This window comes from Schistocerca piceifrons, chromosome 1 (assembly GCF_021461385.2).
Source record: "Schistocerca piceifrons isolate TAMUIC-IGC-003096 chromosome 1, iqSchPice1.1, whole genome shotgun sequence".
Classification (NCBI taxonomy): Eukaryota; Metazoa; Arthropoda; class Insecta; order Orthoptera; family Acrididae; genus Schistocerca; species Schistocerca piceifrons.
The window spans coordinates 18540713-18560372 of NC_060138.1; the positions used below are offsets into that span (position 1 = coordinate 18540713).

General features: G+C 41.9%; 1 protein-coding gene across 3 annotated transcripts in view; it reads left to right on the forward strand.

Annotated features, from left to right (window-relative positions):
• LOC124790607 (serine/threonine-protein phosphatase 2A 56 kDa regulatory subunit gamma isoform) overlaps positions 1 to 18842 on the forward strand; it is a 322070-nt gene extending 303228 nt beyond the window's left edge. For all 3 annotated transcript variants that reach the window (XM_047257796.1, XM_047257797.1, XM_047257798.1), the window contains 2 exons: positions 599 to 791; positions 18169 to 18842. In XM_047257796.1, the coding sequence (XP_047113752.1) occupies positions 599 to 791; positions 18169 to 18312 (337 nt within the window). In that variant the 3' untranslated portion in view covers positions 18313 to 18842. The remainder of the gene's footprint in view (positions 1 to 598; positions 792 to 18168) is intronic.
• Positions 18843 to 19660: the final 818 nt, after the last annotated feature.

Here is a 19660-nt window from a genome sequence, read left to right on the forward strand (position 1 = left end):
AGGGACAGTGGTGGAGGTAGGTGTCAGGCAGGGCCTAGTGGGGACAGGCCAGTAGGATTGGGGTATTGAAGAACATCTTGTAAGATAAGTTTCCATACTGTTACCTTTACACGTTCTGTTATGAGATGAGGATGATTTCGGTGTGATGGCAGGGCAGGTAACATGTGGGTGTCAGTAAGGTGCAGCAAGGAATGAGACACAGGGCTTGCATCTGGAAGGGCTGGGTTTCATATTCCCATCTGGTAATCCAGGCTTAGGATTTCTTGGGTTTGCATTAATCGCTTACGGTAAGTGGTCCCTCCAGTTGGGATGTAGTTGTTTTCCTTCCCCTGGCGGAGCTTGTGCTCCGTCTCAAATAACTTCCTCTTTGGTAGAATGTTCACCTCTAATCCTCTTAGCAGCAATTTAATGTATTCCTCCTTTCATTTTAACTGCTTCTGTGCTTCCTTCAGTTTAACGTCATGTGTAAAATAATTTAAAAATGATATTTGTGATGTTCAGAAGAGAGTGTCATTTATTAAAGCAAATTGTTTCTTAGTTACAGACAGTTAAGCTTTTTCAAATCTTGTATACAACTTTTGTAATTACTGTGATCTAGGGATAAAGAACGCCAGAAAGACAGAGAGGAAGCTTGGAGTCGCATAGAGGAATTGGCTATGAGAAATCCCGGATATGCACCATCGAGAACAAACAGCATTGCCAGCAGTATGGATGAAATGTCTTCACCTCTTGGGGAAGGTGAAATTGAAGATGATTTGTCTATGGAAAAGCTAGAGCTGGAAGCGAGAGAGGTATGTTCTTATAACATATTACCATGTATATAAAAACTTTTTTAACCCTTACAGTAATTGTAACTTAGTTGAGGCATGTGTAATTAAAGATAATTATGTGAGATGCCATAAAATGGATTGGCTGTACTGCTTCTTGACTACTACTGTTCTCTTCGAACATATAGTGAAATAGGAAGTTTTGAAATTACTGTTGTATATTAAAAAAAAAGAAAAGAAAAGAAACGGTAAGTGAAGAAAAATCAGTTATCTCCATGTGTTTCTGTGACAGAAAGTGAAAATATTTAGTTTCTTTTACCACTATGCTACAGTTTCTTATTGTTGTATTCAGAGCCCTTCTGTCTCATTTCTTTGTAATACAGAGCTTTCCCTCCTAACAGCATTTCTCAGCCTTAATATCATGTCTCTCCGTTCTTCCTAAACTTCAGTTTGTGTGTACAGGGTGGAGAAAAATTGTGTCACAAAATTTTAACCCTGGATAGCTGATGCCAGTAGGTACCAAAATTACTAACGTTGTGTAGGTCGACAGTGCACCATTTTTAAACCACGGAAACTTGGTGCCACGCGCTCCGATTGGCCATGGGATTCCCCTGTTGCCATTCGTCCATTGATGGGCAGCACTGTGGTTGTCGGTTCATACTTACAAACATCCTTTGCCCCGTCACTATTCCAATGTGATAGGCACACATGTCAGGTCTTGCTGTTTGTCTCTATCTCACGTCAGTGGCATTCACAAGTAAACTTCGCGCGCACACAAACACACACACACACACACACACACACACACACACACACACACACACACACACACACACACACACACCACCTGCGATTTAGTCATACAGTAAGCATGGTGGCACAGTATTCACCCCGTCTGAACAACAACGAGATATGGTTTTTGTTTATGGACTAGACGACGGTAATTTGCATGAAGCTCAGCGGTTATATGAGGAACGGTACCCAACAAGGCGCTAACCACACCCACAGATGTTTACAGCAATTAACCAGTGACTCGGTAAAACAGGCTCGTTAACAGGATATCATGGTGATGCTGGAAGACCTCGAACACAACGGGATGCTGCATTTGAAGAGACTGTTCTCAAGCGCTTCGAGGAAGCACGTACAACAAGTACTAGAGTGGTTGGGGGTCACTCATCGGTTAATCTGGGAGGTTTTAAGGGATGATGGCCAGCATCCGTTTAGTTTCCAGCCTGACATAGACCTAAATCCTGTGGCAGACTATGAACATTGACTAGGTTTTTGCCAGTGGTTTCTGCGACGTGTTGCCTGAGATACAGAGTTCCCCCACCATTGTATTGTTTACCGACGAGTACACCTTCCATCCGGATGGCCTTTACAACACACAATATGTTCATTACTGGGCAAGGAGAAATCCTAACCTCACATACGTCCACAGACACCAGGAACGATTTTTGCCCCATGTTCTTAAACGGCCGAGTATTTGGCAGAGGTGCTCGCAGGACGTGCCCCCCCCCCCACCCCCCACCCCACCCCCTCCCTCCTCGATCACCAGACCTCATGCCGCTGGACTTTTTCCTGTGGGGATTCTTCAAGGTTCTAGTTCACCCACCCGGACTCGAACCACCTAGAAATGAAGAGGAATTAATGAACTGGATTCAACATGCCGCCAATCACGTCAGGGCAATGCCAGGAATCTTTGAAAAAGTTCGGCCAAACACCGTTCAATGTTACCAAGCTTGTGTCATGTCAGAAAGCTGCCAGTTGGAGCACCTGTTTTAAGTAAACAATGTTTTTAGTTGACATGAGAAGAAAGGTGTGTGGAGATAATGAGTTGCTCAATAATGAAAACATTTGTTCAGCATCCTGCGCCAGCACCAAAGCTCAAATGCATCAGTGCACTGTTTGTCTCGGGCTTTAAGGTCCATGTCTCGAAACCGTAAAAGAAGATGGAAAACACGAGTGTTTCAACAAGCTGGACCATTGAGGCATTCATTGTAGCTCTGTTCTCTCGGAGCTTGGTGAGCTGCTTCATAGATACGTGCTCTAGCATGATTTGTCTTTTTATCTCATCTTTACAGTTTTGTGTGCCAGAGATGGTTGACCCAAAATAGGTGAAAGAATACATGACTTACAGTTCCTTCAATCAACCTGTGAGTTAAACCTGTGAGTGTATTCCTTGATCAGTTATCATGTTTGAGGTCCAGTCCATATGATAGACTAATGTCTCTTACTTATGTTAATAGCACAGCAAGTTCACCTTTGTCGGTGGGTAAATGTACAGTATCGTCAGAAAATTGGAGGTTGTTGATAGTTCTACCACCGAGATGCCTCTAGTCCAACCATCAGGAGCATTCCTAATGACTTTTCTGCATAGATGTTGTACACAGATAGAACGCAATCCTCTCTGACACTGTTTGAAACACCGAAGAAATCAGATGTGCCAGCTTTTGTCTTCACAGCTGCAAGGTGATTATTATATAGGTTTCTGATCAGTGGTGTCAAGCGTGGTGAGCACCGAACTCTGCAACCACCTTCCACAACTTTTTTCAGACAACACAGTCAAAGGCAGATAGAGGCAGGAACACTGAACTTGTGCAATTTCTCAATTATTTGTGGTATATTGACAATCTGTTCACAAGTTTGTTTCCTTCTACAAAACCTGCTTGTTCTGTATGCATGGGAGGCTCAATGTATGACTTCAAATGCTGGTTCAAGATGCAGAGTAAAATTTTGCTTGAGTGGGATATGAGATTAATGGTTCAGTTCCCGATTGACCCTTTGCTGTGTAGGGGGATGAAGAGAGACTTAGACCAGTCTTCTGACCAGTCCCCTGTTTCCCACATTCTTGTACACATCAAAAGCAGCACTGAAACATCTTCCTGCCCATTTCATTGATCATCTCACCAGATGTACTGTGTAGACCAGGGGATTTATAGTTCTTCAGATGTTGTATTGCGTTATCTCTTTCGCTGTGAGAGATCGTAGGTTCCATTGTAAGTTGCACAACTGCTTGGCTTTTTGTACTCCTGTTAATCAGAGAATATTACTTTTCGAAGTACCGTTTCCACCTCGCAGCAGCTTCTTCCTTGTCTTCGATAGGGTTGCCATTCTCATCATCTACCACCCACATATGAGGATTAAATTCACCGGGTGTTAAGAGTTTCTTGAAGAGATGATGTACTTGATTTTGATTATAATTTTGTTCTACTTCATCACATACATTGCTAATGACGTGTAATCTGTCCTTTCTGCAATTCCATTGTATTTCTCTGCACAGGTTTTTATGTCTGTCTTGATCCTGGGAGCATTGGATACCTGTTTCCTTCGGATTTCTACTCTGTTCAAGTAATTGTAATGTGGACTGTGATGTCCAAGGACATTTTGCAGTTTTTGGTCATTTTGATGTCTGAAGTGATGAGTTAATGACCACCTTCACTTGTTCCCACATTTGATGCTGGTGCACCTTTATCAACACTGATGATGTAAAGTTTTGGTCTTACAAGATCACCAAATTTCCAAAGAGCTTCCTTTATTGTGAGTTTTAGTTTTCTTTCTCCACTCGTCTTGTCGGATTTGAGCTTATCCACATTTTCACAGGTAGCAGATTGTAATCACTTCCACAGTCAACTCCAGGAAAGGTATTAGTCCAAGACTGAAGTCTTCTGGCATCTTCGCTCTACTGTGAGTTCGTTCTGGTTTCTTAATCTATCACTAGATGATATCCAAGAGTACAGTTGTCTTAGGTTATGTTGTAACATAGTGTAACAGGCAGTCAAGTCATTACTCACACAGAAATCTAGTAAGTACTTGCTTTGGACATTTCTTTCACCTAGACCGTGATGTCTAACCACAGATTGTAAATGTGCGTCTTGCGTAGTATCTGCAAACTAAGATTGAATTCTCCTTGATTTATTGCCTGTTCTTTGTTAGGGATCTTGCTAAGGACTTGTTCCAGCTGTCACAGAACAATCCTTATCTCTGTCTGCAGCAGTAGACACATAGATCTGTATGATATAGAGTTCCTGGTTCAGACTCGTTGATGACATCTTTGTGATCTGGATCGAGGGTGAGGACGCCCTATCCACATTCCTCCAGAACCTCAACAACTTCTCCCCCATTTGCTTCACCTGATCCAGTCAACCCAACAACCCACCTTCCTAGATGTTGACCTCCACCTCAAAGATGGCTACACCAATAGCTCTGTCCATATCAAACCTACTAACAAACAGCAATATCTCCACTTGGACAGCTGCCACCCGTTTCATACCAAGAAGTCCCTTCTCTGTACAGCCTAGCCACCCGTGGTCATCGCATCTGCAGTGACAAGCGGTTCCTTTTGAAATACAGCGAAGGTCTCACTGAAGCCTTCGTAGACCGTAATTATCCTGATGACCTTGGACAAAAACAAATCTCCCGTGCCACATCTTTCCATTCTCCCATCACCTCCCAAAGTCCCACTGTCCAGCCACAGAGGAGCATTCCCCTCGAAACTCAGTACTACCCAGGACTGGAGCAGCTGAATTACATTCTCCACCAGGGTTTTGATTACCTCTCGATGTGCCCTGAAATGAGAAATGCTCTGCCCACTATCCTTCCCACCTCTCCCACAGTGGCATTCCGCTGTCAACTGAACCTACACAATATACTCATCCATCCTTACACAACCCCTGCTGCCAGCCCCCTTACCTCATGGCTTATACCCCTGTAATAGACCTAGATACAAAACCTGTCCCATACATCCTTCCACCTACTCCATTCCGGTCACTAACATTACCTATCCCATCAAAGGTAGGGCTACTTGTGAAACTAGTCACGATTTACAAGCTGAGCTGCAACCACTGTGCTGCAGTCGGTGTGGGCATGACAAGAAACAAGTGAACCACCCTGTTGCAGAACATGCTGCCGAACATGGCATCCTTCATTTCAGCGATTGCTTCACAGCCTGTGCCATGTGGATCTTTCCCACAAACACCAGCTTTTCTGAACTGTGCAGGTGGTAACTCTCCCTGCAATATGTCCTATGTTCCCATAACCCTCCTGGCCTTAACTTTTAGTCACTGCCCTCACCCATCCAGCCCCTTCGCTGTTCCCATTCCAGCACTACACAGCCGGCATTCCACCATCACACTCAGTCTTTTTACGTCTCTCCTTTACCACCACTTTCCCCACCCTCCACCCCTCTCCCCCATCCCCACCATACTACCCCTGCCCCAGCCTCTGCCTTACCCCACCCAGTCACCACTCCCATCATGCATTGGTGCTGCTGCTTGTAGTGTGGTTTTAGTTACCTGAGACTGCAGTCGTGTGTGTGTGTGTGTGTGTTGTTGAGAAAGGCCTTAATGGCCAAAAGCTTTATTTGAGATAGCATATTTGTTGTTCCTATCTGCGACTCGACTTCCCTTTTCATAATATTTATATTGAGTTAACGCAGAAAAGCATTCAGTTTGGTGGAGATGATCCTGTCATTAGTGGGTTCATTACTAAGAACACTGTTGCTCAGATTTCTAGGGAAGACTATTGCAACACAATTTCTGCTTTGGTCGCTACTCCCTGAAAAGTACACAGTGCTCCTCCTTCGGTCGTGAAATGGCCAGTTCCTCTCCAGTGAGTCTCACTAAGTACAAGAATATTCGAGTCATTCACACTCATTTCTCTTTTTACAAAAGCAAGTTTTTCCACACACTTTACACATTGCAATCTTTCTTACAGTGTGCAGGAATAGTTTGCACTGTGGTGTTGGTCTAATGACTTCTTTAATCATGTCTCCCTTCTTCCCCCAAGAGAACTGACTGGGGGGCTTGAAGCTCTGCATAATTTAGAATTGAGTACAGCCATGGGGGTTCTCATGGGAAAATTTGAGTGATAAGAAGTTGTAGAATTGAGATGACAGAGGCTAAGAGAACTCTATGAAACAGAACAGCATCCCATCAGTCTCAAAAATGAAACAAAAAAGTTTGTGCATATTGTTAGGTGAATCAAGAGACAATATCAGAAAGAGGTGATCAACTCAGTAGAATAATATTAATAAATTTTGGGCTCCAGCTAAAATTAGACGAGTTCGGAGGAGAATTTTCTGTACCATTACCTGTAGGAGAAAAACAGGATTTAAACAGAAAGAACTACCTGTCAGTAGTACTATTCAAATGTGTGTGAGCATATAATGTGAGAACAGCAAAAGGTTAACTTAAACAGCAGATACACTGAAGTGCCTAGAAACTGCTATAGGCACATGTATTCAAATACAGAGCTATGTAAACAGGCAGAACACGATGCTGCAGTCGGCAACACCTATATAGGAGAACAACTGTGTGCCACAGTTGTTAGATCAGTTACTGCTGCTACAATGGCAGGTTATCAGGATTTAAGAGTGTTTGATGAACATGGTTTTATAGTCAGCACACGAGTGATGTGACATAGCATCTCTGAGGTAGCAATGAAGTGGGGAATTTTCTCATACAACCATTTCACGAATGTACTGTGAATATCAGGAACCCGGTAAAACGTCAAATCTCAGACATTGCTGTGGTCAGAGAGAGATCCTGCAAGAACGGACCAATGACATCTGAAGAGAATCATTCAACATGACAGAAGTGCAACCCTTTCACAAATTGCTGCAGATTTCAGTGCTGGGCCATCAACACGTGTCAGCTTGCAAACCATTCAACGAAACATCATCAATATGGGCTTTCAGAGCCAAAGACCCACATGTGTACCCTGGATGACTGCACGATAAAATGCTATATGCCTCGCCTGGGCTGTACTGTTGATGACTGGAAACATGTTGCCTGATCAGACAAGTCTCTTCAAACTATATCAAGCGGATCATGCCAGCAGGGGGACTGTTGAGACCCTCTGTAAGGGTGTGAGGTGTGTGCAGTTGGAGTGATATGGAACCAGTGATAAGTGTAGATGCGACTCCGACAGGTGACATGTACGTAAACGTCCTGTCTGATCGCCTGCATTCATTCATAGCCATTGCTCATTCTGACGGACTTGGGCAATTCCAGCAGGACAGTCCAAGACCCCACATGTCCAGAATCGCTATAGAGTGGCTCCAGGAACACTTTTATGAGTTTAAACACTTTCACTGGCCACCAAAATCCCCATTATTCAGCATATCTGGGATGCCTTGCAATGTGCTGTTCAGAAGAGACCTCCAACCCCTCATACTCTTATGGATTTATGGATAGCCCAGCAGGATTCATGGTGTCAGTTCCCTCCAGCACTACTTCAGACATTAGTAGAGTCCATGCTATGTAGTGTGCGTCACTTCTGCATGCTTGCACGCAGCCTACACGATGTTAGGCAGGTGCACCAGTTTCTTTGAACTGCTTGGAATTTGCTGATGATATTGCCCTCCTGTCCAACAGTATTGAAGAAACTCTACAAAAAAGTCAAATCACTAAAGAAAATGGCATAGATAATGGGCTCAGAATATTCACTTATATAATTACACTAACAGACACACCACTCATAAACAAAATCACAGTACAACAAAAGGAAATCAAAGTTGTAGAGAAAAATGTGTATGAGAAAAAATATAACCTCAATGAAAAACCTGTGTTGTATAATAAAATAAATGACAAAAGCACAATATATTATCAAGAATACACTGAATGAAAAAGACCTTTCGATAGTCAGAAAATCAAAAAGCTAAAAAAACAGCTACTCCACTAGGAGTAATGAGTGCAAGTAAACCATTTTCAGAATGCAGAAATAGACAGAATATGGAAGGTAGAAAGAATATTAACCAGAAAATACACTAACAAAAATTATAAAGAAAATTTATACTGGAATCTAGTTTCCAATGAAACAGTGTAAAAGTACACGGAACTGGTGGCGAGAACAACCAATAAGAAACACATTTTGTACTTAAGATATCTGATCGTGGCAATAGAAAATGTATTCATGAGGACAATAGTAGAGAATAGAAGATTCAAAAATGAAACACGCAGAATCGAGAGTGTTAAAGACAAACAAACCAGTCTGCAAACCGAGATCACCAAATAAACAAAGGACAGGGTGGTTTGAAACCAAGAGTGAGAATTGAGATCTGAGAGATTGGAGTAGGTTCTAGACCACCAGGCAAGCGATAAGTTCTGTCTATAAAAAGAACGGGCAGTCCAATGAAGGCCGTAAAATCTGAATAATATATTTATCAAATATTTATTAGTTGTCTTCTTTGGTCTAAAAGCCCAACCACTTGCATTTGGCACAACTAAAGCTGCAGTTGTTTCAGAGCCTGTATCCCTCTCTGAGAACATAAGATAAAGCCACAGCTCCCACCTTTGCAGAGCTCCCAGTTCCTCCAAAGCTGGAGTCTGGTAAACAATCCAGCACTGCCTCCACCACTGCTGTGGCAGTTCGTACAGACCTCTGTGGGCCAAAAAGCAAACAGGAGGCTTCCACTGCTGGCAAAAACAATAAGTAAATTGTCAGACCAGATCAGTGTCATTTGACCTGACGGTTCTACTGCTTCTGCTTCAGAACCAATGGAATGCAAAATCTGCCCGGGGCAACCACTCACCCCCCAAGGCTGAACCTCTACTTGTGGCTGGCTCTCCACCCCAGCGCAGTGACAGGATGCGTGTGCAAACCCCTCGATAAATGGCTCCCGTACTACAGTGGAACACGAATGGGTTGAGGACTTGGGCAGAGGAGCTGAATCTCCTAACACAGACACCCTCCTGATGCTCGTGTTTACAGGAAACACATTTTAAAGCCACTTATGCCCCTGTGCCACGAGGCTATACCCTTCACTGTGAAGATGGCCTGATTGGGGAAAGAGCAAAGGGTGGGGTTGCCGTGTTTGTCAGTTAACACACACCACTCCTCTTCCCCCCTTTATTACCGACGTACGAGCAGCAGCCATTGAAGCTCGTGTCGGCCAGATTGTCACCACTTGCTCACTGTATTTACCTCCACAGGATGTGATAGATTGTGAATCTCTCACAGACTTTGTTGAGCAACTCCCCAAGCCATTCCTTCTACTGAGTGACTTTAACCCAGATAATGTATTACAGGGTTTAAACTCAACTTGCCCTAGAGGTTGAGATTTGGAGAACCTCATGGTGTGTCAGGAGTTGTGCATCTTCAATACAGGCAATCCTACTCATATCTCGGCTGCTACTAAGTCGTCCTTAGCCTTTGACTTCTCTTTCTGCTCTCTGGCTCTAGGAGACTTTGCTCATTGAGAAGGGACCTTCATTCCAGTGACCACTTCCCACTCTCAGTCCACCTACCAGATGGGACATTAGTACAGAGTTAACTGGATGAAGGCCGAGTTTCGACACGGGAGCAGTGTCCAGGAGCGGGAGGACCACGTCACGCTAGTGACCCACCGTGCCTTTGAGTTCTCTGTCCCGAAGTCCTGTGGTCATCTCAGGAGGCGAGCTGTTTCGTGGTAGACTGATGAGTGGTGCTCGGCAATCCGGGTCAGTCGTGCAGCTTAAGACAGTTTCAAATGTTGCCCGAGAGCAGACAATCTCGTAGCCTTTGGAGCCACAAGAGCCAGGACTTGATGAATGATTAAGGAGAACAAGAAAATGTTATGGCAAGTGTTCTTGGACTCTTTTCAACTGTTCCACTTGTTCTAAAAAGGTATGGGAAGCTGTTAGAATAATTTCCAGTAAATGCAGTCATTTATCCATAGCAGTAGTGTTGAAGCAAGGGTGTCTCAAACAACATCCACGTACATTGCCCAGACAATGGCAGAGTATCTTGCAGCATCTACTGCCACTGCCTGCCAGGATCCAGCATTCAGTCGCTACTGTGTGACTGTAGGGAGGGGTCGGTTGGACTTCAGAGCCAACAGTTTCAACTGCAATTTCTCCATGTGGGAGCTGGACTCGTCACTGTCTGAGGCCGTGGTACTGCACCTGGTCATGACCAAATGCAGTACAGCACGTTTGACATTTGTCAGCAGTGTCAAAGGAAATCCTCCCTGGGTATTTTAATCTTACAGGAAGACCACTTTCCCAATTCATGGAGAGAGGCAATTTTGATACCTCTCCCCAAACCAGTTAAAGATTGAACTTGTCACAGTAGTTACTGGAGCATCACCTTAACAAACTGTGTAGGCGTCTGAAGCAGATAGACAACTGTTGTGTGGTTTGCATGTTTTAAACGGGACAACTCTTTGGTTGTTCTCTGTATGGATTCAGGAGATTTCGATCTACTGTTGACAACCTGACTCTGCTACGGGTGGCCATTCAGCAGTGTATTCCTTGATATCCATAAGGCAAATGACATCACTTGGAGACAGTCTTCTAGGACAGCTCTTCTAGTGGGGTTGTTGTGACTACCTTCCCATCTTCATATGATCCTTCGTAACAAGTTGGAGACATGCTGTCAAACCGTTTTGATTAGGGGACTGGTGTTCCTCTATGAGTGTTTAAAGTGTGCCCTCTTTGCCATGGCCATGAACAGTATCATGTCTGTAGTAGAGAGTCTTGTACAGGGCTCCTTATTTGTGGGTGATTTTGCTTCCTCCACTATTGCAACAGTGACTTGTCAGTTGCAGTTTACAGTGCAGATGTTAGAGGACAGGTTTCCAGTTTCCTGCAGATGTGTGTGTGAGTATGAGTGCGAGTGTGCATGTGCCGGTGTGGATGTGCGCGTGTTCATTTTAATCATTCTCATCGCATTTTTAATTTGTGTGATTTGCGTGTGGATTTTTTTTAATACATTATTGTAAGACATTTTAGCGGAGCACGATAGCTCTGTAGTTGTATTTATGGATGAGTCTAAACAGAGGGACTCTGTCAGTTGCTCTGTTGCTTTCCCTGATCGTGTCCTCAAGGTCTGACTGCCTCAAAACTGTTCTCGCTTTGGTGTGGAATTATACATTATCTTGTGAGCTTTGGACCAGATAAAGCATGCTTAGAGTTATCTGTTAAGATTCCATGAGTGCCCTTCACTTTCTACAATGGTTGCACCCAGCAGATAAAGTAGTCCAGACTATCCAGGACACCCTCCTCCAACTACAAGGGAATGGTTTATAATAAGCTGCACCTAATAAGGCCACAGCGTACCTCCTTGCAGTCAGACGGGTGGGATGAGACCCTCCTTACTCATCTGGGCATGGACTGCAGCCCTATGACACGACTTCTTGTTCCAGTGAGAGGACTTTAAAATGTGTGGTGCTTTTGGTGCACAGATCACAGTGCACCACATTTTTGGACTGAAGGGCAGCATCTCATATGCCAACAAATTTGCCTTCTAACTTAACTAACAGTCGAATGAATGTGGTACGGCATTCACAATTTTGTGAATTGTCACACTTATTTCCTAAAATGTCAGGGTGATGTTTTTAGAGTGTTATCAGTTGGCTGGCTCATCCATGTTTTTGGTAAGTGATCAGCCAGCCACATTTCCTTTGAATCTGTTTTTGTTTTCCTCTTGTGTTTCTTAGTTTTACTTAAGTTTTAAAATATGTGAACAGTTTTAACGCTATCTTTCATGATTTGAGCTAGTGTGATTGTGCAGATGATCATGGGTGAAACTGGGTGAGAGTGAGTGCGGTATTATCTCAGATTGTCTTTTATAACTTTTCTTGCCGTTCCCTCAGTTTTAACCACATTAATTTCCACTGATTTTGTAAGGTTGTTGATAACCACCTCACTGAGTGCCCCTAGTACTCCCTCCCATTACCCAAGGTTTAGGCCAATTAGAAGGCACCGCCAGATCTTGAAAACAGTCTGTACTGTGTATCCTTGAAAGGCTGCAAGTCTTCAACAGTAAAAACTTAATGACTACTGGATTTCTAAAGAACACTCCGAAAGTAGAAGCATGAAGAGTTACTCAAAACAATGAGTATACTGGTAAGCTGTAGCATATTGCAGGAACACCTGCCTTCATTCTTACTTTCTCCGTAACCACAGTGCCATACACATTAAGGTTACATTCATGTATTGAAAAGCATGTCCACACGTCTGTCACTTAGGCTGAGCAGTGTATGGGAAATGCCGTTACGCTGACACAGATCAGAAGCATGTTGTCCACCACCGTAAGTGTGTATCTCTTGGTCTGGGTACACCTGATTGGGGGCAGTGACTCCAAAATTATTGTATGGGAAAGGAAAGTCATTACATCAGAGTAATAAGGCAAATATCCTGTGCAGGGGCCAAAAAATGAAAATCCTTCAGCCTCCAGTTGTTAACACATCCTTCCCTTAGGTTTTAATAAACCAGTCCCTGAAGGCAGCTCATTAATGTAAACAGATATAGTTGTTAATGCAACAACTGTCACCTCATATTACATAGATGAGCTCCCATCTGATTACTTAGTTGACAGTTAACCGACAAATACATCACTAATTTTTGATTCCCAAAGTTCAGTAAAATGTGACAGCTCTCTTGTAGTGGAAAACACTGATGATGCTGCACAGTATTCTCCTTGTGTCTCTTGGCAGAATGTTTCACCGTGCTAATGTCTTACACACACACACACACACACACACACACACACACACACACACACACACACACCACTATAACACCCCCCCACACCACATGGTGAAAGGGGGGAGGATACAGTGAATGCACCACATTAGATGGCAGTGTGGTCATATAGGGAACATGGAATGGCCTGCATGTGGCTTGGTTTCATATTTGTCAGCAACATATATCACAAACAAAGCAAATTTTCACTATGATTTCATTATTTTTGATTTGTTGGGGACATAATGAACGTAAAATTTGTCATTTAAATTGAAATTGCACTGCAGTTTAATCAGTTCTATCAGCACATTCACAGTGATAGACAAAAATGCAGCAAGTTTGATGTCAGTTAAGTTTTACATGTTGGAAATTAAGAACGACAGCAGTGCATCGTTGTTTCAAAGTCCTAGCTAGTAAAAATATGTTTCCTAGTAAAATGAAACTTCATTTGGAGACAAATCGAAGCCGTTTGGTAAACAAATCATGAGAATACTTCTCCCACAAGGTAAAAGAAGGGGAGAGATAAAAAAATTACAAAACAAGCTGCAATTCCTGTGGAGGCCCTTCTTTCATCTTACAAAGTTGCATACTGTGTAACAAAAAGTAGGAGATATCACATCATATTAGAATACATTATTTTACAGTTGCTCTTGCCATGCTATGTATTATGATAGGTGTCAGCTGTCAAACGACTGGCAAGTGTGGATTTGTCAGACAACAGACCAGTCAGCTGTGAGCAGGCAGTGTGCAGCCATTGTGTGTCAGTGTTGTTGTCATAAATCGCAAAGGAGCACCATCTCTAAATCAAGTGCTCAACACACACTCCAGAATCTTTCGAAGAAGCGGAAAGTGTGTGCAAAGTTTTTTCTGTGCACCCGGAAGGTGTACACGATCAAAGGCAGACCCACGTGTGAAAGCACCCACGTGATTTACCAACTGACCTGCCTACACTGTGATGCATTCTATGTGGGAATGACCAGCAACAAACTGTCCATTCGCATGAATGGACACAGGCAGACAGTGTTTGTTGGCAATGAGGATCACCCTGTGGCTAAACATGCCTTGGTGCAAGGCCAGCACATCTTGGCACAGTGTTACACTGTCCAGGTTATCTGGATACTTCCCACTAACTCCAACCTGTCAGAACTCCGGAGATGGGAAGTTGCCCTTCAGTATATCCTTTCTTCTTGTTATCCGCCTGGCCTCAACCTCTGCTAATTTCAAGTTGCCGCCGCTCATACCTCACCTGTCTTTCAACATCATCTTTGCCTCTTTACTTTCCCCTCGACTGACATCTCTGCCCAAACTCTTTGCCTCTACAAATGTCTGCTTGTGTCTGTGTATGTGCGGATCGATATGTGTGTGTGTGCGAGTGTATACCCGTCCTTTCTTCCCCCTAAGGTAAGTCTTTCCGCTCCCGGGATTGGAATGACTCCTTACCCTCTCCCTTAAAACCCACATCCTTTCGTCTTTCCCTCTCCTTCCCTCTTTCCTGACGAAGCAACTGTTGGTTGCGAAAGCTAGAATTTTGTGTGTATGTTTGTGTTTGTTTGTGTGTCTATCGACCTGCCAGCGCTTTTGTTTGGCAAGTCTCATCATCTTTGTTTTTAGATATATTTTTCCCACGTGGAATGTTTCCCTCTATTATATTCATAAATTATTTAACAGTTACATTGCAGACCCATACACATTCCCTGATACACTTACACATGGAATAACTTATCTAAAACCTAAAGATGAAGCAGACACAGCAAACCCAGCTAAATATCGCCCCATAACATGCCTACCAACAATATACAAAATATTAACTTCAGTCATTACACAGAAATTATGACGCATACAACACAGAACAAAATTATAAATGAAGAACAAAAAGGCTGCTGCGAAGGAGCACGGGGATGTAAAGAGCAACTGATAATAGATGCAGAGGTGACATACGAAGCTAAAACTAAACAAAGGCCACTACACTATGCATACATTGATTATCAAAAAGCTTTTGATAGTGTACCCCACTCATGGTTACTACAAATATTGGAAATACACAAAGTAGATCCTAAAGTGATATGTCTCCTAAACATAGTAATGAAAAATTGGAAAACCGCACTTAATATCCAAACAAATTCAAATACTGTCACATCACAGCCAATACAGATTAAGCGTGGAATATACCAAGGAGACTCAGTAAGTCCATTCTGGTTCTGCCTTGCTCTGAACCCACTATCCAACATGCTAAATAATACAAATTATGGATACAATATTACTGGAACATACCAACAAAAAAATCACACATTTGCTATACATGGATGATCTAAAACTACTGGCAGCAACAAATCAACAACTCAACCAATTACTAAAGATAACGGAAGTATTCAGCAATGATATAAATATGGCTTTTGGAACAGACAAATGTAAGAAAAATAGCATTGTCAAGGGAAAACACACTAAGCAAGAAGATTACATATTGGATAACCAAAGCGACTGCATAGAAGCGATGGAAAAAACAGATGCCTATAAATATCTAGGATACAGACAAAAAATAGGAATAGACAATACAAATATTAAAGAAGAACTAACAGAAAAATATAGACAAAGACTAACAAAAATACTGGAAACAGAATTGACAGCAAGAAACAAGACAAAAGCTATAAATACTTATGCTATACCAATATTGACCTACTCATTTGGAGTAGTGAAATGGAGTAACACAGACCTAGAAGCACTCAATACACTTCCACGATAACAATGCCACAAATATAGAATACATCACATACATTCAGCAACAGAAAGATTCACATTAAGCAGAAAGGAAGGAGGAAGGGGATTTATCGACATAAAAAAACCTACATTATGGACAGATAGACAATTTAAGAAAATTCTTTCTAGAACGAGCAGAAACTAGCAAAATACACAAAGCAGTCACTCATATAAACACATCGTCTACACCACTACAATTTCATAACCACCTCCACAACCCTTTAGATCACCAAACATAAACAGATACGAAGAAAGTAAATTGGCAAGCACCTGTATCATCTAACACAGCCACACATAGATCAAGACGCATCCAACACATGGCTAAGAAAAGGCAATATATACAGTGAGACGGAAGGATTCATGATTGCAATACAGGATCAAACAATAAACACCAGATATTACAGCAAGCACATTATTAAAGATCCCAATACCACAACAGATAAATGCAGACTTTGCAAACAACAAATAGAAACAGTAGATCACATCACAAGCGGATGTACAATACTAGCAAATACAGAATACCCCAGAAGACATGACAATGTAGCAAAAATAATACATCAACAACTTGCCATACAACATAAACTAATAAAACAACACGTTCCCACATACAAGTATGCACCACAAAATGTTCTGGAGAATGATGAATAGAAATTATACTGGAACAGAACCATTATAACAGATAAAACAACACCACATAACAAACCTGACATCATACTCACCAATAAAAAGAAGAAATTAACACAACTAATCGAAATATCCATACCCAGTACAACAAATATACAGAAGAAAACAGGAGAAAAATTGAAAAATACACCCAACTGGCTGAGGAAGTCAAGGACATGTGGCATCAGGATAAAGTTGACATTATACCAAGTATACTATTAACTACAGGAGTCATACCACACAATATCCACCAGTACATCAATGCAATACAGCTACATCCAAACATATATATACAACTACAAAAATCTGTAATTATTGATACATGTTCAATGACCCGAAAGTTCCTAAATGCAATGTAACATATACTGTACAGTTAAAAGGAAGTCGCACTTGATCAAGGTCCGCGTCACTTTCCATTTTTAACCAGACCTAAGGTCTGAGAAAGGAAAGAATAATAATAATAATAATCCAGTCTCCGAGCATTTCGAACATTTTCTCTGCTCTTTGTATGGTTTTAGAGAATAATGTTTTTCAATTGAGTAAGAATTGAAGTCTGTTTTTTGGTCATTTAACTGAACTTTTGGCAGTTACTTTGTGGAGTAGTTACCAGAAATAGTTGTAGTACAGAACTCCCATCATCGCTTTCCATTGAAGAACAAGAGCAATTTCTTGATATTTCTTAAAGAGTCCACATGGAAGTCCAAGTATGTTTACTTATCACTTGAGTTTTGGAGAAGCAGGGAGTATCTACAAACAGATAACAAAACCCCATGAATTTTGGTACCTTCTGCAACATCCTACTTGCGTGAGGTAGATTTTCACCATTGACAGTCAACATGAAATGTAGATCACAAATGAGTTTGGAAGAGGAGATGAGTCACAGTTTCCAATAGTGTGCTGAGGTTTGAAGAATTGATGATGAAGAAGCAAGCCTATGGTTCCCACGGTTATTACATTCAGATAAAAGGAGCCATTTATTTAAAAATTATATTAAGAACTTGGACTGAACTCTGATCGGTAATAAACAATTCAGAACAAAACAGACATAAATTTTACATACTCTATAAATCAAGTTTCATCAAAGGTATAAATTTAATTACAAGCAATATCTCTGAAACAGTAATCAGTATTGTAACATTCGTGCATAATTATGACATAACAAAAGTAAATCATAATTTTTTTAAAAAAAGCATTTAAGATGTTATGATGTAAGTAAAAATTATGTGGTAGTGGTAAATATAAAATGTAAAAATCAGCTCTTGTGCATTATCATTAGAACTGTATGCATTTCATATAATTTGTTGAGGCTGCAGAGAAAGCATACACAAGGAAAAAAGGCAGACTTCTATCTACATATCATGTCTTAATGATGTTGCTGTGTGTGTCATCTTTCCCACTTTTTGTGTTCTTTATCATAATAATTCATTTAGTTTCTTCATTCGTCCTCATGCATTATCTCTCATATCAGTTCTGTGCAGTGAACAGGTTTTGTTGCACATCTAAATATTTTTGTATTAAATCACTCGTGTTTCGTATTTCAGGTGAGGAAAACCTGCAACAAAGAGAAACCATTACTCCGACGAAAATCTGAACTTCCACACGACACATATACTCTTAAAGCTCTTATTGACCACAAGCGGGCTGACGAGTACCTTCCGACGCCACCTGATGTCAACAAGTGCTAATGAAGGCAGTTTAGTAACAGATGTGTCTGACTCAGTGGAAGCAGCGCTTGAGGCGGAGCCAGAGGACGTTGATACATCCCTACACAAGTTCCGTCAAGCAGTTCAGCAAAGTGATAATGCAGTTGGCTGTGCAATTGCAAAATGTATTAATAGCTGTTGCAGCTGAAATAATCCTCACATTTACACTTTGAGTTGTTGCAGTTCAGTAATTTAGGAGGAGCATGATTATAAAGTGCTTTCCAGGAACATTAGAAAAATGAGTATTTGGAGACTAACAGGCCTGAAAAAATGGAGAACCTAGTCCTTGAAAAACTATAGATTTGCAGCGTTACCTCTGTATATATCCTTGCAGGCATTTTGCAACAATCCAGAAAAAACGTGTTTATAGTGCCAGGAAAGCTTATGACTGTGGGTGTGCTAAGTTGACCATAAAATGTAGATAACCTATACGTAATGTTTTTGTTATTGTCTGATTGTGCTGCCAGCGTATTTTCAGTGTAAATAAAGTGACTTATTACTGCTGTAAGTCACTCTGTTTCGCCGATATTAATTTTCATTTTAGAGGTGATGCATTTCTATATTGAAGGCAATAAAGTTGGGAGATACGCTTTGTAGGAAATTCTGGTAATACAGTTAATTGCTTGGAAGAAACTGAAGGGGTGGTGTGCACGTGCGTGCGTGTGTGTGTGTGTGTGTGTGCGCACGTGCGTGCGTGTGTGTGTGTGTGTGCGTGTGTGTGTGTGTGTGTGTGTGTGTGTGTGTGTGTGTGTGTGTGCGTGCGTGTGTGTGTGCACGTGCGTGCGTGTGTGTGTGCACGTGCGTGCGTGTGTGTGTGCACGTGCGTGCGTGTGTGTGTGCACGTGCGTGCGTGTGTGTGTGCACGTGCGTGCGTGTGTGTGTGCACGTGCGTGCGTGTGTGTGTGCACGTGCGTGCGTGTGTGTGTGTGCACGTGCGTGCGTGTGTGTGTGCACGTGCGTGCGTGCGTGCGTGCGTGCGTGATGAGAGAGAGCTAAATGCAGCTGAAAGTTTCATAAATTGTTATATAAGGTAACACTGCTTATTAGTATGGCAACATCATGAAGCTGTTTAGTTCAGGAATGGCAGCATTCCCTTGAACATGGGAATATAATTGCAGAGCATTTAGTGATACGGAATATAGCTTATTTCAAAATACTTAATGGGGTAGTCGATAATTGAGGAACTTCCAGATTCAGCATTTGGATTTGCCAGTCTGACACAGTGAATAATGCATACTGTTGAAAAAATTGTACTTTTGTGGCCTTTCAAAGTTACACTCAGAAGTGTTTTTGTGCTGTTATCCTCATCACTCAGTGGCCTTTGAAGCCG